The 27,304-nt window shown below is 36.1% G+C and overlaps 1 protein-coding gene across 3 annotated transcripts in view; it reads right to left on the bottom strand.

Moving 5' to 3' along the window:
• The window catches only part of LOC306882275 (solute carrier family 4 member 11-like), a 65,296-nt gene continuing 37,992 nt past the window's right edge, over positions 1 to 27,304 (bottom strand). For all 3 annotated transcript variants that reach the window (XM_079436795.1, XM_079436796.1, XM_079436797.1), the window contains exons 7-20: positions 20,763 to 20,886; positions 18,914 to 19,123; positions 16,859 to 16,943; positions 15,551 to 15,676; positions 15,345 to 15,458; positions 14,576 to 14,708; positions 14,405 to 14,478; positions 9,737 to 9,962; positions 9,518 to 9,624; positions 5,992 to 6,157; positions 4,751 to 4,924; positions 4,425 to 4,620; positions 2,845 to 3,014; positions 1 to 2,041 (exon numbers count right to left, since the gene is read on the bottom strand). In XM_079436795.1, the coding sequence (XP_079292921.1) occupies positions 1,975 to 2,041; positions 2,845 to 3,014; positions 4,425 to 4,620; positions 4,751 to 4,924; positions 5,992 to 6,157; positions 9,518 to 9,624; positions 9,737 to 9,962; positions 14,405 to 14,478; positions 14,576 to 14,708; positions 15,345 to 15,458; positions 15,551 to 15,676; positions 16,859 to 16,943; positions 18,914 to 19,123; positions 20,763 to 20,886 (1,972 nt within the window). In that variant the 3' untranslated portion in view covers positions 1 to 1,974. The remainder of the gene's footprint in view (positions 2,042 to 2,844; positions 3,015 to 4,424; positions 4,621 to 4,750; positions 4,925 to 5,991; positions 6,158 to 9,517; positions 9,625 to 9,736; positions 9,963 to 14,404; positions 14,479 to 14,575; positions 14,709 to 15,344; positions 15,459 to 15,550; positions 15,677 to 16,858; positions 16,944 to 18,913; positions 19,124 to 20,762; positions 20,887 to 27,304) is intronic.

The raw sequence follows: 27,304 nt of genomic DNA on the forward strand, positions 1-27,304 counted from the left end.
ATGGGTATCAATATATCTCTTTATTTGGCAATCAGCTTGAAATGATCTAGATTTCAGTGTATAGCATACCCCTATTAAACCCACACAATCCTTCCAATAAACATGTCTCTTATTTACCATAGTTTACATATTGCAGTTTACAAATTTAGCTTATCTGTTTGACAAAATCAATTCGACAATGGATCTTTTTTATGTGCTATATAAAAATCTACACAGTATACATTCATGATTAGAAAATAAAAAATAAATCCAAAACAATATTTAAACAGCACAGAACAGAACTCGTCAACATATCCCACCCAGGTGTGAGCGATCACAAATTAAAGCTGAATACTTTAATATTACAGTAAATACTGAGAGATGTCCAATGACAAACAGGATTACTGAAGGGAGGTTGTTTTTACACCAGAGGTCTGGACTCAAGGAGAATAACTATGATACCGTTACAGGGAAGATAGAGAGAGAAACAGGAATGCTGATTACGCGAGTGGTGCGAGATGTTCAAGAGAAAACCAACTTTTTCAACAGTACATCTAATCTCTCTCTGAAGCGTAAAGCTCTCCATGACAAAAAACAGTCGAGTCTGCTTCTCAGCTTTCTCTAATCTCATATTGCCTATGATTAAATGCACAGGTGCTCGCTTTTTTTGCCCACAGTCAAACCATGTCTTTCTCAATTTGTGCGCCTTCGTTTATAACGTCGCTCTCTCTAGGAATGTAACATGGTTTACTGGGTCAAAATCATCAGAGACATCTGCATCTTCCGACTTCTTTTATTTGGAAAGATCGCGAACAACTATAAACGATTATAAAGCAGGGATATAAAGGTACTATACCTTCATTTGACCATTATTTCTAGTTGCTTTTAATAATAAACACAACAAATTACATAATAGTAATACAAATCAAAAGTTTTGATGTCTTATAAAAGGCATGCCTTCTCTGTTTTAAATATATTGTTCGATGGATAGACATAAAAGTGTGCGTTTAAGTGCCTTTCTTTTGGGTATTGTTTATAATCATGCCCCCTGTGTGTGTGTGTGTGTGTGAGAGACTGGGGAAAGTACACAGATGTGGTGTCTTGTGATGTGCAAAGCTTAAATAGAGTCCATTCAGCAGTGAGTAAGGTCCGCAGAAATGCTGCTTGTTTTTCTCCGTTTCCCTGAAACCCCAGCGCTTAGGATACATTCTCTACACATCAGTGGGTCTCCAAACTAGAAGTCTATTACCTCGAAAGGAAACTCTCTTTACAAAACTCTAAAATATTGATAGCCTCTAATAATCCGCTGTATTGCTATGAGACACAGTGTCCTAAGGTGAGTGTATTCTTTTGGTCCATGCTCACTACGTTATTACTTATTTGCACTGATATGTACCAAAATGTGCTGGAAAATCTGATTGACAGCTTTTTTACTTGATGTATGAGAAGTTTTGCACTGGGTGTGTGTGTGTGCGTCAACGTTCAGCATTAAGAGGTATTGCTACAGATTCAGTTCAGTCTCTAGTTCAACAGCTGTATTTGGGTTGAGAACACTATGGTCGGAGATGGAGTAAACACTTGTGTAATTTAGTCATGGCACAGCTGTCGAGAATACGTGTGATGGTTTCCTACGTCTCATAAATCAAGTGTTTGCGATGCATGGATACATCAGAATAGACTAGAGAGAGAGGGGGCAGGGGGGCTTTGGTGTACTATTCAGATCATGAGAGAAGCAGTGACTGACCAAGGTCAATAGTCAAACAGTCAGACAGCGGTCTGTCGTTCTACTCTTGTTTTGAACAGGCATCTCATCCTCCCCCTCTCTGGTTCTGTCTTCACATATCCTTCTTTTCTAATCTCTCTCTTACTCGTTCAGTGCTTCACCAGAATGTCTGCTGTTAAACACTAGAATCAGTTTGTTTTTCCTCCCACAGTTTTGCATTTCAGAAACACAATTCCCAGAGTCCTTTGCTCAGAGGCTCAGTGTGCATGCGTTTACATGCGCTGTGCATCCATTATGTCCAGGTACTTAGCCTCGATGATCCTGGGCAGTAAATAGTTCCTGAGACAGAGACAAAATTACATACAAACAGATAATTAAGAATATATATTTGATTTTTAATTTATTTGGTTTTTTTATATAATTTTTTTATTAAGAAAAGCATTTTTAATGACATTATTATAATTATTTATTAATTAATTGTTAAGAAATAAAATTTAATTATTGAAAACTTTTTTTATACTTTATTATTAGTTAAAAGAATGTTTTAACAAAAGTGCTTCAATTTTTAATAATATTTTAAAGTTGTTGTTTTTTTTTTGGTAACAAATCATGTGTTGCAACAAACAAAATCACATGGAGCAACCAACATGGGGGGGGGGGGGGGGGGGGGGGGTTAATAACATAAAATAGGACATGGCTGACCTGTGTCAAGGTCAGTAAACCTCTTAAAATATCAGATGGTTTTTTGTTTGTTTGTTTTGCCAAGATAAGATAAGTTTCGGTTGTAAAATATCATGTTCTGTGACTACCCAAAAATATAGTAATAATTCACAATATTTGTATTTAAAAATACATTTGACCTTGAAAATAAAGTACTGGTTCAATTTGTTTTATTAACTTCTGTCTGAAAATAATAATCAAAATGTGTAGTTTTTCAAAATATATGAAAAGCACATGACTACAAAGAGTACATTTCTGAAAACTTCAAAATATATATTTTTTCCTCATGAACAAGCCACACAATGTAAAGCATCATTCATCATTCTGTAATATGACCTTTAGCAAACACCATTTATTACACATGCACAGCAAATCACACACACTACACAACAGATGGGAGCTGAAGGCATTTCAGTACTCACCTGATGGGAATGAGGATAAACATTAGCAGAGGAAAGATCATCTTCATGTACGGGAGAGGGTACATCCCAAACGCACACAGAAAAAGCAGCTGCACCATCTGAAGGAAAGTGAAGTAATGGATCTTCCTCTGCGGCACCTTGCGGATGTAGTGAGTGGGAGGGTAGGACCTCTGAGAAAGAGAGATAAAGAAAGATATAGATAAGAGAAAGCTAGTATAGGGTATAGCTGTCATAATGCAGATAAATAATACTGTATACCCCTGAGCATCTTGACAGTATGGACATTTCACTTTCACCAGGCCACATACACGAGTCTCCACAAAACGGATATAAATCAGATCTATTGCTGGGCTATATGCAAATGAATGGAGATCATTTCCATGATTATGCTGGGCAGATTTTTCTATCTTTTTATCACATAGGGCAAGCAGTGTTCAAGTTCGTGGTTGCTACAGCTTCGTGTCTCATACTTGTTCAAGTCTAGTTTATTAATGAGATCAACAAGTGCGTTTAATATATTTAATTAATAATATAATATGTAGTATGTAAGTGTTATGCTAAAGTTAAAACAAAATACTGTTCAAAGGTTTGGGGTCAGTAAAAAAAAAAAATCAAGGAAATTAATGCTTTTATTCAGCAAGGCATTTATAAAAGACATTTATAATGGAACAAAAGATTTCTATTTCAAATAAATGCTGTTCTTTTGAACTCTCTATAGTCTATACATCAAATAATCCTGGAAAAAAATGTACCATGTCTGTTTTCAACCTTGAGCATTTTAAGAAATTTCTTGAGCATCAAATTAGCATTTCTGAAGGATCATGGGACACTAAAGACTGATGAAAATTCAGCTTTGCCATCATAGGAATAAATTATATTTTAATATATATTAAAATACAAAATTGTTATTAAATTGCAATAATATTTCACAATATTACTGTTTTTACTGAATTTTAAAAATTAAATAAATGCAGCCTTGGTGAGCATAAAAGCAATGTGCCAAGATGGTCGACTAATTGTCCAACAACAAACTAATCAGTTAGTAAAGTTAACAAATTAATTTATTATATTATATTATATTATATTATAGTGTTATGCTTAAACGTATATCAACGTGATAGTTAAGAAAAAAGTTTTAATAGGTTAAAAGTTAATAGAAAAATCAAACAATTTGGGTCAAATCAAAAATCATTTTGCTAAATCATTCTGCTTTCGGGATGTGCCAATTTGTATTGGATCTTTTGTTTTGAAGACTTTTATAGCTTTGTGTAATAAAAACACTAACTAGTTGATTATGAAACATTTTGCCAATCTATAGCATTTACACAGGAGAATGCATCTCAAACCACCTCCTGATCCATCTCAAATGCATCTTGAGGGCATTCATGCTAAGCTGTCCGTTCAAAGCATCCAGCCACAAAAAGACATTTCCATCCATGACAGGTAGAGGGCGCTCTGATGCTTTATTTGCACAGCGGGTGCTCTTCTCTCTCTCTCTCTTGTGTGCTCTTATTTGTTCAACACCTATGACTTTTATTTGCCTTTGTTTTCATCAAAGACTCACGCTCGCACACACTCACTTGTTCTTTGAGTAGCAGAGCCATGCGGTCGCACATTTGATTGCCGTCAATGGATGTGAGAGCGATGTAGAGGAAGAGCCCATAGAGCACAGGCTTAGGAATCCACTGCAGGGGCACCGGCAGCAGAAACAAGCTCACACCTATCAGGATGTTAGCCACGAGCGAGGTCACCCGCGTCTCCTTCACACTCACTATACTACACACACGCACACGTACACACACAGAGGAGTCATTTAAAACCAAGCACAGTGTGCCAATATCTACTAGAATGACATTTGTGCTTCACAGATTGATTGCGAGTGTAATTGTTTGTGGTGTGTGCTCACGTCTCGTAGAGGTGTCCTCCCTCCACCCTTTCCTCCACGATGGCTAGCTGTCTGACGTGTAGAGTGGAGTGTGGGAACGCAGCATGCATCCACGGCAAGCCCAGCACAGACATCAAAATATTAATCAAGCCAGACAGAGTCAGGTCCCAGTGATACGCCGTGCCCTTCAGTAACCTGTGGCACACACACACAGTCACGACTCAACAGTTTTCAACAGCGGTGCCCTACCAAGACCAATGCACAATCTGACCCAGTCTCCTATTCAGATGCAAAGCAACCAGTTTGTTGCGATGTGTCATTTTTATGTCAATGCTGAAAGCCAATCATAATATATTTGATGTTTAATGTGCAGCTAGGTAGAGCAGGACCAATGAGGTTTCACTGTGAGTTGGGCTTCATGTTGTCATGCAATAACCTACTGTTCAAATGTTTGGGGTCTGTGACTTTTTTTTATTGATTAAAATGAATTAATTAGTTTTAAAATTAGTTTTAATTAATAATGATATTTGGCAAGGATGCAACTGATCAAAAGTGACAAAGACATTTACAATATCAAAAAAGATCAATTTTTAATAAATGCTGTTTTTTTTTTTTTGTGAGCACCAAATCAGCAGATTAGAATGATTTCATGTGTAACTGTATACAATGTATTAAAAAAGAAAACTGTTATTTTAAATTGCCATAATATTTCACAATATTTGTGTGTAAACAGTATATTAGTGTGTGGATCTCGGACACCAAAGTGATTCCTCTAGCTGAGACAATTATTTATGAGTACTGTGTTCAGTCCCCTATTAGAAATTCCAAATAAATAAATAAGTTTAGTTTTAATCTAATGAAATTAGATGAAAAACATGTTCATTAATATTATTTTAAATGACACATCACATTATATGATTAAAGTTAGGGGGTCAAATTAAACACTTCCCTTCCGTTTTAAGTTTTCCTTTGCTAACTTGCTTAGCCTTCATTATGGTAATGATAATTTGCATAAAGATTAACCATGTTGTGTTGCTCTTTGAAAATAAATGAGTGTAGGATGCTATAAAATCGCAGCCAGTGCAAACACTCCTCAACATGAAATAGGCAGCTTGTCACAATCACATTGTGCCTGGTTAGGTTAATGTTTAGGTGAAGTTCATTTTAATGATCTGTAGTTTTCTGTAATGAAGCCACTTGTATGAATTGGATAGGATGTCAAAACACAAGTTTAGCTGAAACTAATGTCAAAAGACATAAACCTGTTTTCGGGTGCATTGGTGAGAGAAACAACGATATTCTGGTCGATGAAGATGAGGAGAAACAGGAGGAAGCCCAGACCCATTGCACTCAGAACACTCGCTCCGCTCAGCTTATCCAGCGGGGCTATTTGAAACACCGGACCTTCATGGAAGTTAAACACCGGCACTGGAAGAGAACAAATAACAGAGTGAACCTCAGATCACAGCCCATTACAGACCCTCTGACACAAACCAGGCCCTCCAGCATAGTGTGATTAAATCTACAGCAAACACTCAACAATGATTTTGCTCATGGATTATTTCTTGCAATCACAATCATGTCACTTTATAATACTGAAAAGGGATTTCTATTGGGGGGAAAGTTGCAGCAAAAAAGGGTACAACCCTTGTGCAATTTGTCTTAACAGTAAGCCAGTCAGGAAGCACATTTGTTGTAGAACTGTTGGTTTAGGTCTAAAAATGACCACATTTAATTTAAATCCTACATTTATCACAACTTATATTTTAATAGAAAAAGTAACAGTAGCACAATTATAAAGAGTACTTACATACACTTACATCTACAGTAAAAATTAGTTAAACATTAATATGTTCATAGGAAGGTATGTGAGTGTACCTACATATCATTTGTTTCCTATTAACTTATTATACAGTAAGTTAATTACAAAAATGCTACCAAATGTTTATTTTTTCCCACAAAGTGTGAAGTGGCCCTGAATTTACACATTATTTAGAAGAAAACATTGGACAGGATATGAAATAAAATACAAATAAATTTGGGGATTATATACAGTGGTGTGAAAAAGTGTTGGCCCCTTCCTGATTTTTTATTTTATTGCATGTTTGTCACACTTTAATTTTTCAGATCATCAAACAAATTTAAATATTAACCAAAGATAACAAGTAAACACAACATGCAGTTTTTAAATGAAGGGTTTTTTTTATGAAGGGAAAACAAAATCCAAACCCACATGGCCCTGTGTGAAAAAGTGTTTGCACCACCCCCCCCCTGTTAAAACATAACTGTGGTTTATCACACCTGAGTTCAGTTTCTCTAGCCACACCCAGGGCTGATTACTGCCACACCTGTTCGCAATCAAGAAGTCACTTAAATGGGACCTGCCTGACAACGTGAAGTAGGCCAAAAGATCCTCAAAAGCTACACATCATGTTGAGATCCAAAGAAATTCAGGAACAAATGAGAAAGAAAGTAATTAAGATCTATCAGTCTGGAAAAGGTTATAAAGCCATTTCTAAAGCTTTGGGACTCCAGCGAACCACAGTGAGAGCCATTATCCACAAATGACGAAAACATGGAACAGTGGTGAACCTTCCCAGGAGTGGCCGGCTGACCAAAATTACCCCAAGAGCGCAGCCACGACTCATCCAAGAGGTCACAAAAGACCCCACAACAACATCTAAAGAACTGCAGGCCTCACTTGCCTCAGTTAAGGTCAGTGTTTATGACTCCACCATAAGAAAGAGACTGGGCAAAAATGGCAGAGTTCCAAGATGAAAACCGCTGCTGAACAAAAAGAACAAAGGCTCGTCTCAGTTTTGCCAGAAAACATCTTGATGATCCCTAAGACTTTTGGGAAAATACTCTGTGGACTGACGAGACAAAAGTTGAACTTTTTGGAAGGTGTGTGTCCCGTTACATCTGGCGTAAAAGTAACACAGCATTTCAGAAAAAGAACATCATACCAACAGTAAAATATGGTGGTGGTAGTGTGATGGTCTGGGGCTGTTTCGCTGCTTCAGGACCTGGAAGTCTTGCTGTGATAAATGGAACCATGAATTCAGCTGTCTACCAAAAAAAGCAGGACAATGATCCAAAACACACCAGCAAATCCACCTCTGAACGGCTGAAGAAAAACAAAATGAAGACTTTGGAGTGGCCTAGTCAAAGTCCTGACCTGAATCCTATTGAGATGACGTGGCATGACCTTAAAAAGGCGGTTCATGCTCGAAAACCCTCCAATGTGGCTGAATTACAACAATTCTGCCAAGATGAGTGGGCCAAAATTCCTCCACAGCGCTGTAACAGACTCATTGCAAGTTATCGCAAACGCTTGATTGCAGTTGTTGCTGCTAAGGGTGGCCCAACCAGTTATTAGGTTTAGGGGGCAAGCACTTTTTCACACAGGGCCATGTGGGTTTGGATTTTGTTTTCCCTTCATAATAAAAAACTTCATTCAAAAACTGCATGTTGTGTTTACTTGTGTTATCTTTGATTAATATTTAAATTTGTTTGATGATCTGAAACATTAAAGTGTGACAAACATGCAAAAAAATTAAAAATCAGGAAGGGGGCCACCACTTTTTCACACCACTGTGTATATGTATATATATATATATATATAAATAATCACACAACACTACAGCAAAGTTTTGGACTGTTTGGCCATTTCTTGCAAAAGCAGGCTTTTTTGAGAGGTTGTGATTTGATCTAATTTAGAATATGAGCCACTTGATCGCAGCATTGGAGCGCTGAGTGAACGTTTAAAGAGCCTGAGGTAAGAAGTAAAATCTCTCTCTGATAACCAAGTTAAACTCCCACACCGAACTGATGACAGAGGAGTTGGAGGAATAATGTTGTGATAGTCGGAGTGAGTGGCTTAGCTGTAATGTGCTGGCAGTAAGAGAGGGAGAGTACAGGCAGTGTGTGTGTGAATGTCTAAGTGTTGGAAGGGGCGTACATTTTGGCAAGCCTTCCTGGACACAAATTGAGCCCAAATTTAACCGATTCTCAGTACGGAATCTTTTCTGCTATTTGCATGTAATTTCAAAATTGCTGCTTAAATGCTACATTTTGACATATTGAAGATAATCCCCCAATATGATTAAAAGTTTACATAAAGCAGTTTTATCATTATGAGTGTTTTGATTTTTCTGTGCTTAAATTATACCATAAATGAACTCACATTTTTCACCTTGTTTTAAATACTATTATCATGTTTAAACAAAAAATGAACAATACTGAATGACTAATACGAAGTGAAATAATATAATGAATACAAAAATAACAATGTAAATGATAAAGAATGTTTCATGTCAAAAAAACAAAAAAGTAATAATGATAAAAAGATCTAATATAAAGAATAACACTACCAACAAAATGCTAATCATAAATATTAGTACAATGAGAAATAATATGATATAATAAATATTAAAATAATATAAGGAAACAATAATAATAATAAAAACACTAAAACATGTGAAATGAGAATTTAAATAATATAAAATAGTTCTAATTAATAATAGTAAGAAATGCAAATAATAATAATTAAAAAATAATAATAATAACAATAATAATACTAACTAATGCCAGAAAAGGTTCAATATAGTTTCTGGAACATTTAAGATTTAAACCTTTTTTTTTTTTTTTTGAGTGACACACATTGTACTTGTCAATTTTTTTGGATATAAATGACCAATCATCAAATGGAAAATTGAAGAGCTGTAATGTTTGCACATGTATACGTTAGTGTCTGTGTGTGCAACATGAACACATATAGTGACTCACAGGCAATGTCGTTGAAGACGTATGATCCCACATAAGAGAAGACAAGCACTGAGATAGGCAGAGCACAGTCGGACAGAATCTCTCTCATCTTCACATGCAGAAACGGACTGCCAGGAAAAATTAAAGATGGGGTGTCAAAACAGTCTTCGATCACTCTTTAAAATCCCCATCAATGTCTGTGTGTGTGTGTGTGTGTGAGAGAGAGGGAGAGCTCCTCACCTCCTCCTGAACTGATACAGTGTGTATCCCACCCACAGTGTACCCAGCATGAGGAGCAGAAAGAGGAGAGGCCGTGCCCGCGTGCACAGAATGAAGGATTCTGGGAGGGTCACGGGCCCTGTCTCCGTCAGGTTCAGTTCCCCTAAATGTAAACTTCCACTGATGCGATTCAGCTCCGCTGCACTCCCATTGGCCAAAGTGGGAGCATGGTAGTACTCATGAAAGACTGTAAAAGAGATATCAACTTAAGGTATCACTATTTATATACTGTAAGAATAGGTCAAAATTAATGTACAATATACAGTATGTCAAAAATCAGAGTTTACTATATGCATTGTGTAAATGTTTTTCAATCATCAATATGAACAACTTTCAAAGCATACTTTTTTTTCTGTGCCACATCTTCATTAAATAATTGGTTTAAATTATTTCAAGTATTGATGGTAAAACACAATTGGCTGAAGTAAATTATTGAAAAAAATGTTAAACATTGTGAGGACCACTATGAAAAATACTTTCATACTTTCAAAATAATTTATTATTCATTTATTTTCTCTTTCTAAGATAAAGAGTCTTTGCCATTGTACTGACAACACTGATTTAAACAAATACAGTATATATGTGTATATATATGTGTGTATATGTGTGTATATATATATATATCTGACCCTGGACCACAAAACCAGTCTTAAGTCACTGGGGTATATTTGTCAAAATTATCCATTTTTCTTTTATGCCAAAAATCATTAGGATATTAAGTAGAGATCATGTTGACACTTAAATTGACACTTAAGACTGGTTTTGTGGTTACATATATACATATACATATACAAATATACACATACATACACTTATACACATACATACACACATACATACACATACATACACATATATATATATATATATATATATATATATATATATATATATATATATGTGTATGTATGTGTGTATGTATGTGTATAAGTGTATGTATGTGTATATTTGTATATGTATATGTATATATGTCACTGTCACATATATTATATATATATGTCACTGTCACATATATTATATATATATATATATATAATATATGTGTGTATATATATATATATGTGTGTATATATATATATATATAGTAATTCTAATATCCATGTTTACCATATGTAATGTGTAGAACTATTGAAAGTGACAGACTTTTAAAATAAAAAAAAATCTGTGCCATCTTTATTGAAGAATTGGTTTAAACAATCATGATTATTGATGGAATTTTGTCGAATCTTGTATACTGCCAATACCATTAATCATTGCTTGTTGATTATGATTATTGATGGAAGAAAATCACCTCTCAGGCAATGCAACAATTAATATAATTGGCAAATGTAATGATTACTACAAAAAAATTCTTTGACCAATTTTAAAATAATCCAATCTTAATTGTAATAATTCAAAATATGAATGATTTATTTGTTATATAATTTATATTATTTTTAATCGTACTGGTAAGACTACTTAAAAAGTACAGTCTAAAACCATCTTTTACGTTTGTTGTGTGTAAACGTTTTGAAGTCGTCAGCATGAATGGCTTCCAAAGCGTAACATTTTTCCTGCGCCACATCTTTATTGAATAATTGGTTTAAACAATCACGATTATTGACGGAATTTTTGTGGAATCTTGTTTACTGCCAATAACATCCAACCATTGCTTTCTGCTGATAACACATGCGCATTGTTTCGGTTCATGCACATTTTTGGGATGTCTTTCTTGAACGGCCTGTTTCACATTACAGCAGAGCATTTCAAAGGAAGTGGGGTCAGGACTCTAATTTGGCCATTGTGAAGTGCTGAATTTCTTTTGTTTGAAGCGCTCTGTTGTTGATTTACTCCTGTGTTTTGGATCATTGTCATGTTGAATGACCCAACTTCTTTTGAGTTTCAGATCACAAACAGATGCTCTGACATTCTGCTCCTGATATAACTAGGAATTCGTTGGTCTCTCAGTGACTCCAAGCCGTCCAGACCTTGAGGCAGCAAAACAACCCCATATCATTACACTCGCCCCACAATCCTTCACAGCCGCAATGATGTTTTGGCAATGGTATGGAGAGTTGTGTGTTCTTTTCATTTATTTTAGGTATATTAAAAAATGTTATATATTTAGTTTTCGGATGATTCAGAACACCTCACGTCTGATCTGAGATAACCAACTCTCACAAGTGCAAAGGACACCACTATCAAAATGCATTATGTTGGCCACTACTAAAAAAAAAAGCTAATTTTGTTTTTTAATGATTCATTTTATATTAACACTTTTAATCATTTAATTTAAGTTTTAATTGTTATTATTATTTTTTCCATTATTACCATTTTCCTGATAAGACAGGTAAGTTTTTAACAGAACAGTTATTTTTCTTTACGTGTCTATTGGAATATGTGACCTTATTGCATATGTGGCAATTTAAAAAGCAATTCAAATTCAGTAATCACATTGTTACTTTAATTTTGTGGTGCATTACTGATTAAATAGGTTAGTAATTAATCATTTGTACAGTAAATATTTATTTATTAGCTACATCTCTGGTTCAGTGTCACTTCTTGATGTAATGGTTTCTCTTTGAAACTGGTACGGTATTTGAAGAACGGCAGTTTTTAGGGAATGCTTGTTTTTATTCTGCAGGCAAGTGACGCTTGTTTTCTATTTATTGAAGCTGTTTCAGCACACATCAGACTGGCTTCATCTTCTAGGAAACACAACAATGGTGCTGAACTGATGGCGCTAAGCTGCCTGACAATAGGCATAAATCTTCCGAAATCCGAGTTTTAGGAGTTCTTCTTTCGAGCTTTCCTGAAGTCCCTTTTGATCAGACTAGATTGTTCTTGAGCACAATTGTTTGCTGAGGAACATGCTGCTAACATGCTGCTTTCCATTCAGGATGGCAGGTCAAACCCACAGCTGAGTTCAATTACGTTCTTTATTTATAGGTCTTTATAGTAGAGGTTATCTTGATTGTTTAACACATTTGTTCAATAAAGACACGGCACTGCAAAATGGCTTGTGTGTGTGGTTCTAAATAAGGCCAGTCATATGGGGAAGCTGTCACCTAAAAATATTATTCAGCAACTGTAAGGTTTTAAATATTTGAAACATTAGCCCCTTTGACACAGTACCAGTAAATTGCAGTAAAATTAACAGAATGACTTTACCGGTAAATACAAAAATGCACTGTTCACACAGAAAATGATGTTCCGTCTTTTTACCGGTAAAGCACCATTCACACATTAGTTTCAAAATACTGGTAAATTCTGTGACATCATTAGCCGGAAATGGCCTCTAAACGATTATGTTGTGTTTTGTTGATGTGTCAAACGTTCACATTCATGCAGCTGCTTTTGGCCCAGAGACATCGTATTAGACGTACATGACTATATCATGAAAGTAGATTTTAGCAAAAAGGTTGAAATGTGTTTTCAGAAAAAGGCTACTGTTTTTTAAATATCAGGGCAGGACAAATTGTCACTTTAATATTGGGACATTTTATAACTTATATTTCACATTTTTATTTTATATCATTTTTTTAAATTACAATATTTTCTTATCTTTTTATTTTAATTTTTACTGAAAAGCCAATAATCGGCTTTAATACATTACTTAATACATTACACAATAATATACTTAAAATACAGTATAACATAGATACGCTACCATTTGAAAGTTCAGTGTCAGAAAAAAATATTTGACAGAAATTAACACTTTTACTCAGCGAGTACACATTAAATTGATCAATATTATCAGTAAAGAAATGTACAATATATTACAAAATATTTTTATTTCAAATAAATGTTCTTCTTTTGAACTTTCTATTCATAGAATTAGATTAAAATCAGAAGGATTTCTAAAGAATCATGTGACACTGAAGACTGGAGTAATTACCAGTGTTGCCAATTTCTTTCAAAGGAATATAGCTAAAGGCAGCTTGAAAAGTTGCTAAAAGTCGATAAATGACATCATACGCTAATTAGCATATTCACAACATCATTGCGTCATTTTGCCTTTTACATTTGTTTGCATCTCTGTGCTCACATACTGCATTTTAATGCAGCCAAATTCACAATAAAACTGTACATTTATATATTTTACTGTTTCTGTTGTCAGAAAACGGGATGAATATGAAATAGTGGCTGAAATGCAGCCCAGCTCCCATCCAAGATGTTAATCTGCACAAAAATCCGGATTTTATAACTGAGCTGTCGTCTGATGAAATCAAATACTTATTGTCACTAGGCACCTTTTTGGAAAAAAAAAGTCACTGAGGGGTCTGAAAAGTCACTAAATCTAGCAAAAAAGCAGATAATGATAGCTAATGATGGTTCTATGCATCAATTCTGGATTTGATGAAGGCAGGTCTGAATGCAAGCTTGCAGTCGATTGTAAAAAATGACTGGGAAAGATGCTGTCACATTTCTCATTATCACTAAACAGCCTCATATGTGTTAAATGAGCTGTATCGTTTTTCCTGGGCAGTGACAATGAAAATCTTGATTTTACAGCGTAACAACTAGCCCAAGACTCCCCAGTATTTCTTGTTAAGATCAGACTGTAATTTAAGAATCGTTCAGACAGAAATCCAGATTATTTAAAGGGTTTGGCTGTGTATATACAGTATGTGTGTATGCAGCACTCACTCTTGACGGTGCCCTTAACTGCATCTGCTACAAAAGCAATGGAAATGAACAAAGCTATCACCTCCTCTATTGACCTGTGGGTCAAAAACAAGAACAGCAAAAACATATCAGTATCCAAGCAGTGACATCTGCACAATTATCTATATTTGTAGGTGTGTGTGCGCGTCTGACCTCTTGAAAAGCTTAACAAGCAGGCTAAGGTTGAAGACTCCTCCCATGATGAGGAAGAGGCTGTTCCATAGGCCAATACATGCATAAAATGCTGCAAAGTCCAGATCATAATCATCACAGATCCCCCTAATCACTGCAGTCACATAGAGACAAACACAGAAGCAACAGCACAACATCCAGATCATTAGGAGATAACAAAAACGCAATCAACTCAAATCTCATAATGACAAGGGATTATAACGCACAGTAAATGTCCATCGTTTGATGTTTAAAGAACTGCTCCCAAACATTTAAAGAATTCCTGCTGTTATTCCCATGAGAAACCACAAGACAAGTTCTTTGATTGGGAAGGATCATTATTATAGATGGATGTGGCGGTTTTGTCCTCCTCTGTGCATTTTACTCCAAACAGAATTTCATTTTACTACAGCAAAACCATTTTTCAGGGCAACTGCAGCCGCAGGAATGAGCTTTAGGAGGAAATCTCGTCTCAGTCAGGGCAAACATCAAACTTCGCCCAAACAAATGGCGGCCATATCGGACTCCCATCCTGCTGTTTGTGAGATTAAGAGTCTTGTTCCACCTCATCCTGTGGTTAGCAGAGCTCTCTAAACACTCAACGTCAAAGTATTCAACAAACAATGAGTGCTCATCTAAACACACCACAAAAACGAAGCACGGTTCAGGACCAGACCGCAAACGAGAGCCAAGGTATGTGTGTATGTGAACGTGCATCTATTGTTGCACATGGAGGCATGTATGTACATACCGCTGATGAAAATAGCGATGGGGGCTGTGGTCAGTGGAATGACGAGAGGAGAGCCAGCACACAAAGAGTAGATGATTCCACCTATACTCTGCCCAATGATCGTCTTCTGAACATCTAATCAAGGGAGAAAACAACTCAGTCTGCGTGTGTGCGAAAACATGGTGTGTGAAGAGCGTATGTGTGTCTGTGTGTGAGTGAGTGATCACCAATCTCGCCCCGAGTGCTCTCGTCGTTGAGTGAGCCAAAAGCAATGGCGGGAAGCAGCACAGCGATGTAGAGGAAGATGGACGTCGTCATGAACTTGACTAGGGCTTTGTTATTACCCACTAATCCTGAAACACACACATTTATAGAAAACGCACACAAGTATTACAGCGGCCAAAGTGAAGTCCTGAGATTAATATGTTTAATAGCATGTAATGTCATATAATTAATCCACATTCTATGTATTTATAGCTGTTAACATATAAAATAAACATCATTAGAGCTATAATCACTTATAGCATAAAACAATAAACAATCTCAATCAGAGTGAAGCATAATAAGTGTATAGTGTAATAAGTGTGAAGTATATAAACTCCATTTAAAAGTTTGGAGTTGGTATAATTTTTAATGATTTTGAAAGAAGTTTCTTATGCTCACCAAGACTGGATTTTATTGATAAAAATACAATAAAAACAGTAATATTGTGAAACATTATTACAATTTTCATTTGAAAATGTAATTTATTAACAGTCACTGCTCCAGTCTTCAGTGTCACACGATCCTTCAGAAATCATTGAATAAAATGCAGATGTATTGCTCAATAAACATTTATATATATATTTTTTTTTTATCTATGTTGAAAACAGTTGTGCTACTTAATATTTTTGTGGAAAGAGTGATTTTTTTTTTTCAAGATTCTTTGAAGTATACATTTCTTCACTGTCATTACTTTCCTATAATGTATCCTTGTAAAATTAAGTACTAATAACCTGATATAAAAAATACTGACTCCAAACTTTTGAATGTTAGTGTAAAGAAATCACAATTATAACCAGAAATGTATCATTTATATATAAATGGAATGTATCAATATACAGAATATATAACTGGAATATTTCACTGCAAAACAGAAAAATCAAATGAATCAGTGTTTTTTTTAACTACTTATATCTAAATGAACTGTTTCACCGAAATTAATCAGATTTTTTAATGCAATAAGAGAAAGAGAGAGTTCAGAAGAGCATATCTGATTATTTCCTCAGACTGCTCGGCTGCACTGTACAGTATATCTCTGTGAGGAATATAAAGTGACATAAACCCAGAAATATAGCATTTTGTCATTTCTGTTTGTTCCTGGTCCTGCTCGTTACTGCACAAGCTCTTATGAAATCATCTGAACTACTGTCACATCTTTAAATATAGCGAAGGATGTTAATAAGACCATTGGAGGACCATATATCCTTTTTGAAAACGCAAACAATCCTTGATCCTTTATGTTAAAAACATTTGTAAGTTTATGCTTGACACACCATCAGTGAAGTCAGACGGGTAGAGAGGCAGTCGGCGACACAGATCCTCATAGATTCCTCTGCCCACTCTGAAAAAATCTCTACACTACACACATACAGAGAGAGAGAGATGAAGAGGATTACTCTCTCTCACACACACACACACACCAATTAAACATCATACACCAAATCCTGCTGAATCACTGCAAATACACACAAAAGCACATACACACTCACACAACGCTTTACACTGCAAGGGAAGAGATACTGTGTTAAAGCAGACAAACACACACACACAGACACACTCTCTCTTACTTAAATCCTCACACACACGTACACACACAGAAGCTCAGTGTAATCGCACTCACACAGGGTCCCCTGCACAGCAGAGAGAGAGACACAAGATGAGAGAACACAGATTCCGCAGACTAGAGAGAGAAACAGCCCAGTGTTAGAACAGCATTAGTACAATGCAAAAGCATTACAACTACATCAGCAAAGCCCAGTCAAGACACCTGTTACATTACTCTAAATATCCATTAATGTAGCATCAGAAAACATCTGACACGTGCATTTCAGAGAACTGCATTAGACTGGCTTAAGCATTTTATAAATAAAAAGCCCCCATAAAATGTGTACACTTTTGTAATTGTGGATTTGTGTGCGCATATATATTTTTATAATTACTTTTTTATTATATTTTAAAATTTATTTATTTTTTTACTTGTGTGTATTAGTGTTTTGGCATCAGTATGACACAATATTTTTTATATTTTAATTGTGAGTTTGCAGTCTGAATTGAATATGATGACAAAAGACCAGAATAGTACAAAATAATATAAAGGCAATAAATAGAAATCATATCTTTTGATTCATTGGCTGCATATAAGCTCAAATCTACAGCATAACCAATGTGTTTCATCTCACAACTTTGATAAATCAGTTCTTTTAATGAATTGGTTAAAAAGACAAATTACTGAACTCAAAATCTGTCTAAGCAGATACTGAATTAATTTCTCACTTGACGTTTATTAAGGTGTTGTTAATGCATTAGGTATAATTTTTACAGCATTTATCATAAATATTAAAAGTTAATTTATACTACTGTTCCCAATTTTGGGGTCTGTCAGATTTTTTATGTTTTTGAAAGAAGTCTCTTACACCCAAAGTATTTATTTAATAAAAAACACAGTAAAATTGAAATATTGTGAAATATTATTATAATTTAAAATAACTGTTTCCTATCTGAATATATTTTAAAATATAATATATTCCTGTGATGATTTTTTTAAGCATGAAGTTAGGACCAATTATGGTGAGGTAGGAAGCCCTGATGTGTATGTGTGTGTGTCTTTGTCCCCAGACACAAATATAGAGTCTTGTTGAATTAATCAAATTTTAATAGGCTTTACAGGTCAGGATTTGGCAGCGGAGCAGTTTGTCCATCTCACATTAATGACCCACATTAGCCTCTTTTTGGCAGACAAGTTAGTTTTCTGTCAGTCAGAGAGAACCTTGTCTCAGGATATGTTTAAATAAGTCGTACAGCTTTAAGTGCTCATTACTGAGCCGCACTTATTCATCATGACAGCGTGTGTCTGATACAGAAAGAGACCTTTCCTGGTCGTTTGCCAGAGATGAATAGCTTTTAGTGTGCACACACACAAAGTAATGATCCTCTCCACCTGGTTACCATTCCTCAGATGTGTGATGGAGTGAAAAACGCAAAAAAACAAATACACAACTATTTGGGCCTCCACTGTTGTCTTTACAGAGAAGAAAACAGAGGGCTTTTACAGGCGGCTAACCTCAGCCAGGGTGGTCTAATGCTCACATATGCCGAATCGGACTTTGTGTGTGCGCGTCAAACCAGAGTAACAAACAAGATAAATTCTCATTAGCTGCTACATGCTCAGTAGAACTTAATCATTGGAGTGTAAGTCAAACAGCAAAAGGCGAAGGGAGAAAGAGAAAGTGACAGACGAGGACTGAAGAGAGAATAGAGGAAAACAATCACATTAAAGCCATTAAAACTGAGCCTTAAGCATCAGCGCACACGCTGTGATGCGCACACACCTTCAGTGGTTTTTGACTGTGTGGGTCTGTCTCTTCGCCCTCCACAGCCGTGGTTTTACGCTTGGCAGCGGTCAGGTGGTACCTCTGGATGAGCAGTGCCTCTTTGAACTCCTCTTGGGTTTTACTCTCTAGCAGCTTCTGTCTGAAGGAGATGTCTGAGAACATGCTGGCGAACGTCCTGCCCAGCTCCATCGCCGTCTTAGTGCTTTTCTGAGAAACGTCAAATACAGAGATCAAACATATTTGGCGATCGTAACTCGTTTACGACTGCTATTAAAGGAAATGTTCAATGTAGTAATCCAGAAATCACTTCATCTTTGGAGCAGAAAATTCTTTATTATCTTATGGATTGAGTCCAATGGGTATTTAAATTATATAACATTTGTGCCGTCTATTGTTTTAAAACAACGCAAGAAAAGAGGATGCATCTACACGTGTCGGCATAACAATCCAGCTTTTACTGTTATAAGATGATGTGTTTGTCTGTGTGTGTGCAATGTGATTTGAGTTTGCAAGAAGAGCAGAAGATTATGAAGCAAAAACACTGTACTGAACTGCAGAAGACAGAAAGAGATGAGTGCATGCAAGAACAAAGAGAGAGAGAGAAAGAGAAAAAGAAAGGGAGAGAGTGATTAGATGTAAACAGATGTAAACACATACACACAAACACACAGATTTATGATGTAAACACAGACACAAAGAGATACACAAAATGGTCTTGGAAGGAGCCAGGGGCCCCAAAGACTTTACAGGGAGACTGCAGGGGGAACAAGAAATGCAGGAGCAGGACTTTAAGACTTGAACATGATAGTATTAGTGTGCCTAAACCTGATTTTATTATATCAGTTGTTTCTCAAAAATAGCAAACTGTTTAAAAAGAGAGCAGACGGACACTTTTGCTCAAGTCTTTTTTCCCAGATGTATTTTTTCTAAATACCCCAGTAATTTCATGTCTGTTTTTATTTCATTTTACTTTTTGATGCCAAGGACCCCCAAACATGATTATCCTTTTTCTGAAATATGAAGGCAAGTATATATTTTAATGTTTAAGTACTCATTTAAACCATGTACGTTGAAAAAAAAAAGTGTAATATTGTAAAAAGTGTTCTCTTCATAATTAAATAATATTTTGTTTCTATTAAAATTCAAATATTAACTGAAAAATATTTTTTCTATATATTAATGACAGACCATATATGAACTGAGACATGAACACATAAATAAAAATTGTTTTCACTAATATATTCAGATTTAGTTTTTATTTCTTAAAATAAATGTATGTATTTTATGAAATAATGTATTTTATTTCTGTAAACCAGGACTGTCAATAGAATGAAACTAATTATTCTCATGATTTTAACCTGTGCTTGGAAAGCAGAATGAAACAGCAATCATATCAAATTCAGTAAAAGTGTTAAAAAAAAATGAGGTAACACTTTATGTTTACTTTTTTTGTCTTGTTATATATGTACTTACTATAGTAATAACAGTAAATTGTTAATATTTACATGCAACTAATCCTAAACCAAACCCGAATCCAAAACCTATAGTAAGTAAATGTTGTTAATTAATATTATTTAGAAATTAAATGTATAATTGCACACAAACAATAATTTAATTTAATATATTAAAGTTGTAAAATACTATAGGCTCAGATTTGCAAAGGTAAGAATTTTGCAAAGGTATTTCTTTTACATAATTCTAAGTTGATGTCCTCTGTGCAAATTATAGTATAAACAAAAATGTAGAATATAGACAAAATAGTATAAAAACCATTATGCCTACAGAATGTCCCCATAAAACCCAGCGTGTGTGTGTGTGTGTGTGTGTGTGTATGTGATTATATTACCATCTTTGAAGGTGCCAGAATAAGGATAACATAGCGGACTTCTGCACAGTTTTCCCCCCAGTTCTGTGGACGATCCAGGCGTGAGATACACACGTGCCGTCTCTGCAGGTTCTTCACATTACAGCTGTCACAAAGAGTTCATAAATCATCATAAATCCTCTTTACGATTTACACAGTGCTTTAATGTGCCTGGCACAGTATCAGATTAATTCAATATGTAACAGGAGTACAGCAAACACATTAACAAATCCATTGGGTGAGGTCTAATGGGATTACAGAAAGCTCTTGAACATAGGTGTCAAAGTAAAATTCGGTTGTGGGCCAGGTGGCAAAAAAAGGCACTTCCTGTGTGTACCTTATGTTTCAGGCATGTGGCCACCTATTATGAGGTTAATATCAAGTCGATTAACTAGATTAAAACAAGAAAGATAAAAGCACTCAATGCCCTTGACTTGGAAATTTCGGATACAGTAAGTTGCATTAATAAATCAAGTCAAATGTTAGCATAAAGGTTGGGCAAAGGAACAAAATTAAACCATACACTGTTGCACGTCTAATTTACTTAAAATATGCATTAATAACAGGCCCTAAACTCAAACCCTGCCAACAGGGGCGCTGAATCTGTCTCACTGGTTCAGCTAATACTCATAACCATATAACTCAGGCAATGTACTGAGGTCACAAGAGACTTTAGAAAAGGAAAATGCCCTGGGATAGTCTGATCTAAACCATGCTAAAGCTGTTGTGTCATTCTGTAAGCACTTTGGTAACCTTGCAGCCTTACATTAAGCACATTTATGTGCTCTGTTTTATTTACTATAAATGTAAAGACATAGAGCTGCTGTGGGTCATCCAACATTGCCACTTGTTTCCTTTTCTTGGCCATAAAACTGTCCGCACATAATTCAAAGAAACACAAATCTTCTGCTCACTAGGCTAGTGTGGGCCATTGGCTGAACTTGGCCTTTTTTATTTTATTTAACTAATTTAGGGCTTTTTCTGACCTCAAAGAGAGTCTGAGGGTCTTCAATGACTTTTGATTTATGATCTCTAAATGTATTATCTCATGTGAATTAAGTAGACAGACAGACAGACAGAATAATGTAAATCCAAGTACAAGTACAGGAAGAAAAATACTCATACAATACAGAAAGTGGTTTTTATGAGTTACCTGATTTTGTTCTTTAAAATGCACAAAGTGCACTTGACTACATTGTGTTTCTGGATATAAGCCCAGTTATAATGCTGTTCTCCTTCATTTTATCATAATTCAATGAATCACTGCTGCCATTATCACTAGAAAATCTGCATAATTGTCCCTTTTATATAAAATTCAGTTTACCACTTGTTTTAAGTACGTAGTAACATAAATTGTAGCACTGTGCATATAGGTGCTGCTTAAGTTTAACAGGAAGAGGTTGGTGAAAAATCACACCATCTAACGTGCTGTACTTGCAAGTAGAAAATAAGACTTGTTAGTTTGTGCACTGATGTTGGGTGCTGCCTGACACTGCTACAGTTTGGAGGCTGTTGATAAAAGTTTTGGCAGCTGTTAAGCAAAAGTGTTGAGAAGGAAAATGTGTTGGCGGATCTTGAAAACTCTGAAAGAAAGTAGATGAATCATCAGAACCTAATCATGACCTGCAGATGTCTGTTAGATAAGGTTTGTTGGGGATCAATTTATTTTGATAAATGACAATAGCAGGTAATCCTAAAGACATCAATGTACGGTTTGCTCATTAGTTCGGTTCATGGATCTCTCTCCTAATGAGCTGATGATCTCAGTCAGGTGTGTTAAGTCAGGGAGACATGCAAAATGTGCAGAGCAGGGGGCCGCCAGGACTGGAATTGAGAACCACTGCTCTAATCAACATGTGCAATGACAAATATGGATGCTTTATGCAATATGTGTTTATTATTAGTGAAACCATACTCAACATAGAGCATGAAGACTAGACATGTTTCAAAGGTCATAGATGTTTTTCGAAGAACCTGTTCATGTCTATTAGACACATGAAAAAAGAAATACCAGGTTCCCATTACTTCTCTTTCTTTGCACTGAGCAATTTACTTACACAAACCTGTTTACATTTTCGCAGGACAGGGCAGCTCATTTCTTCTGAACATGCAAAATGTACATTTATTATTTTATTATTACATTTGTTTGCCTCTCTGTGCCCACATAAGCCTACTGTATTTTGATGCAGCTAAATTCTCAATAAAACTTTTCATTCATATATTTTACTGTTTCTGTTGTCAGACAACGGAATGAATATGAAATAGTGACTAAAACGTGACCCATTAAGACTAAATAACCAGCTCTCCCTTCCAAAATGTTAATCTGCACAAAAATCCTGATTTATAATCCAGCCATCGTCTGATAAAATCAAATAGACTATACATAAGATAAAGACATTATCTGTGCTGTGATTTCGGCTGTACTTGCATGTTAAATTAGAGAAGCAACATGATATCTGGTTTAACTAAAAGCACTGTTCCTCTCAGCCGCTCGCTGAACAGAGCAGACGTGGAGAGAGAGAGAAAGAGGTGTGTGCTAGAGGGTGACACGGGAGTGAATTTTCAAACCTCTCCCGTCCCACTCCCACAAAAAAAATCCCGTCCCATCCCAATCCCATAAAAAAACTGGGGGGAAATCCCGTCCCGTCCCAATCCCAGAAGAATGACTCCCATTCCCTCCCACTCCCGTGTTGTTGTTTTTTTTTTTTGGCTGGAATCTGTCAGTTACAGTAAAAAAAATACAGTACAGATCACAGCATGCCCAGCTTAGTTGAATAAAAATCCAAAATGTAATTTATTTTATTGAACTGAAAGTCATCTTAACAATGCACAGTGTGTTTCACGTTGAATTTTATGCAAATCATCCATCCATCCATCCATCCATACACACACACACACACACATTATATAAGGAAGGAAGAAGGAAGAAATTGTCGTTTGCCTTGAGAGGGCTGCTTTGCATGTGTGACGCTGAAGGCCACTTGTGCCTGAGTCTGAAAAGTACTTAATCAGTTGTCTACAAGTCTTGCAGCTGGCGTATGGCGTTTTCACGCCATCTTTCTCAACGCGTAAAATTTTTTTTGTTATTTCAGACCGCCCAGAAATATCCGTGAGCACAACTGACGTATTATTTTCAGACAGTAGTCGTTGCAGTGTAGCTTTCACGTCTGCCTCCATTTTGGTTATTATTTTCGCGGCTAAAAAGTGCGTGAAGAAGCCTACTTCTTCTCTACCATTATTGGTGGTTGGCACTATGGCCACCAACTGTTACGGGTGTGTGGAGCACGCCATTCACTTAACCGGCTACACCAAAGCAAACAGGAGGAGAGCATAAAGAGACAGGACAACTAGTATTGAGTTCAAAATTAGTTTATTTCTTTAAAAAGGTATATTTCTGTATAGTTATAGTTATCATAGTGTTATTACGATTCCCGGTCCCGCCCACTCCCGCTTACATTTTTTCCAGTCCCGTCCCAATCACGTTATTATTAGTGATTTTGTTTCCCATCCCGTGGGATTCCCGCGGGATTCCCGTGACCCGCGGGATTCCCGAAAAAATGTCAGCCTCTAGTGTGTGCGCAGCAGGAAAGAGAGACCTTGCGCTCGCGCGGCAGTATCAGAGAATCTCAGAAACTAAATAAGGTTTGGGCAAACTCTAAAAAGATTGGTCACTAGGAGCTTTTTGAAAATAAAAAAGTGGTCTGAAAAGTTGCTAAGTTTGCAACACTTGTCAGCATCTCCATCCATTTCCATTTCTCCAACTATAGTAGTACGGGCTAGGCCACGGGTCAAACAGAAAATGCGTGCGTTAACGCAAATTCATTTTAACGTTTAATTTTCTAATTTTACTAATGCGCGTTTAATGCAGCCCCTTTTCTCTGTCTGACCCGTGGCCTAACCCGTAGGTGAAGAAATGGAGATGCACAGTGTTGCCAACTTAGCGAATTTGCAGACCCCTTTAGAGACACCCCCCCCCCCCCCCTTCAAAAAAGCGCCTAGTGACAAATCTTTAGGGTTTGCCCAAACCTTATTTAGTTTCTGAGACTTCCTGGTACTCCCACACGAGCGCGAGGTCTTGCTGTCCCAGCGCGTGTACATATTTTTCTCTCTCTGTGCGTCTGCTCTGTTCAGCAAGCGGCAGAGAGGAGCAGCGCTTTCAGTTAAACACTTTACACATTATGTTGCTTCTCTAATTGTACATGCAAGTATAGCCGAAATCACAGCACAGCTATTGTCATTATCTTTTGTGTATTTGATTTTATCAGACGACGGCTCGATTATCAGGATTTGTGTGCAGATTAACATCTTGGAAGGGAGAGCTACTTATGTAGCCTAGTCTTAATGGGTCACGTTTTAGTCACTATTTTATATTCATTCCGTTGTCTGACAACAGAAAGAGTCAAATATATAAATGAAAACAGTTTTATTGAGAATTTAGCTGCATCAAAATACAGTACGTGGGCACAGAGAGGCAAACAAATCTAATAATAAACAATAAATGTACATTTTGCATGATCAGAAGAAGTGAGCTGCCCTGTCATGCAAAAATGTAAACAGGTTTGTGTAAGTAAATTGCTCAGTGCAAAGAAAGAGAAGTAATGGGAACCTGGTATTTCTTTTTTCATGTGTCTAATAGACATGAACAAATTCTTTGAAAAACATCTATGACCTTTGAAACATGTCTGCTCTTCATGCTCTATGTTGACTATGGCTTCAATAATAATAAACATACATTTGCATAAAGCATCCTTATTTGTCCTTATATATAATAAAACCATCCATGAGACAACTGCTGCAACAAATGTGTGGGATACTAAGAGAGACAGAGCCACCTGACACAAATGCACAAATGTCAAAGTGTTAAATTTATGGATTTAACAGATGGTCAAAAAAGACCATCTATCGACAAGACACCTTTGTTGTAGGCTACTTTGTGTGTGGGTGTGCTTGTGTGAAATGCCACTTCTTAATATCCTTGTGTTAGCATTAGGGATGCACCGGTTGACCGGCCATAAATTGGAACCGTTCGTTTTTTGCTTATAATGCACGATCGGCAACCGGACGTATTTTTGTCTTTTTTTCAGCAGATTTTTCCGGAAGTGCACCCGCATGCACAAAGCTGTGACATGTGACAAAGCTGAAATGCTTCTTTTTGTAAAGAATTTAAAAAAACATGCACTTTTGAAAAGCCAGAAGTAAACGTCAGTTCTGTAAAGGATGATTATTTTTAATTTACCTTAAAATTACATTGACTTAATTTGATTCAAAAAGCACCTGCTGTAGCATCTTTGTTTTACTCGTTGCACTAAACATTATTTGATTTAACATTTTGGAAATATGTATTTATTTATGTAGTCTACTTTAGTTTGAAAACAAATGCTAAATGCTGATTAAGTAACATCTTTGTTTGTTGGTTGTGTTGTTTGGAATGTAACTAGGCAGTTGTTGCCTTTAATTTCACATGGTTACAGTTAATGTTTTCATTTAAGGCCAGTTTTACTTAGCTTCAACCCAATTTAAAAGCAAAAGCTAAATGCTGATGTCAGTGCCATCTATATTTCTATTCAATGTACTTACTGCGCAGTTACTGCCTTTAATTTCAGATGGTTACAGTTATTGTTTTCAATAGCCAAAAGCCAGTTTGGCCTGTTAAATACGGAATCGGCATGTAAAAAAAATGTAACTGAAAAAAAAACAAAACACTGAGACAACCTTGTTGGCAAAGGCTATTTTCTCTAGTCCTACCCACCACTGCTGTTTAAAAAATTAGTACAAATGTTACTTCTATATTTAATATAAATATCATTATTTTCCCAATAAACTGTGTAAGACACCTAAGACAGGTATCAGGAAGGACAGCTGATCCTCCTTGCAGTGGCAAACCATGTATGTGTGTGTGTGTGTATATACACATGCCATGAGAATATTTTTTTTCCTAAATGTATAAATAATTGTTGGGGCCGCTGTATATTTGGGTAGTAAGCAATTCCTTATGTCTCTGATTCTTCTGCAGTGATCTGCTTCATAAAGCTAGTCAAACCCCCACAAATATTCAGAGCAGTGTGGAATGACGCCCCATTTACACTGCTGGCTGTGCGATGTGGCAAAATAGAACGCTCCCCATTATAATCACTGTCAACACTGCAAGTGTGGCAGCGCGGGGTCCACTGCGCACTTTCACACAACTGTTTGAGCCCACAGTGTGCTTTTTGCTTGCACAGTGAGATCTGAACTCCTCTGAATGCTCTCATTATAAAAAACGAAGCTGTTTTGTTGCATCATTCGCTTGGGGTATAGATGGGCTGCAAAAATACTGCTATCCCAAAACTGCTACTAGCTGAGCTCCATTAATGAGTCTCTGACATGATCTTCATTTTCTTATTCCTCACACACAATTAGAGGCCAGCTTTATCTTCTCTGAGAGTTCTCAGCAAACTCTAACTTTGTTTCCATTTGTTTGCTGGTTTTAAATTTAGCTTTCTAAATGTTATTAACACAAACCTGTCCCTCTAAAGTAAAAAATA

Source organism: Barbus barbus, assembly GCF_936440315.1.
Source record: "Barbus barbus genome assembly, chromosome: 16".
Lineage (NCBI taxonomy): Eukaryota > Metazoa > Chordata > Actinopteri > Cypriniformes > Cyprinidae > Barbus > Barbus barbus.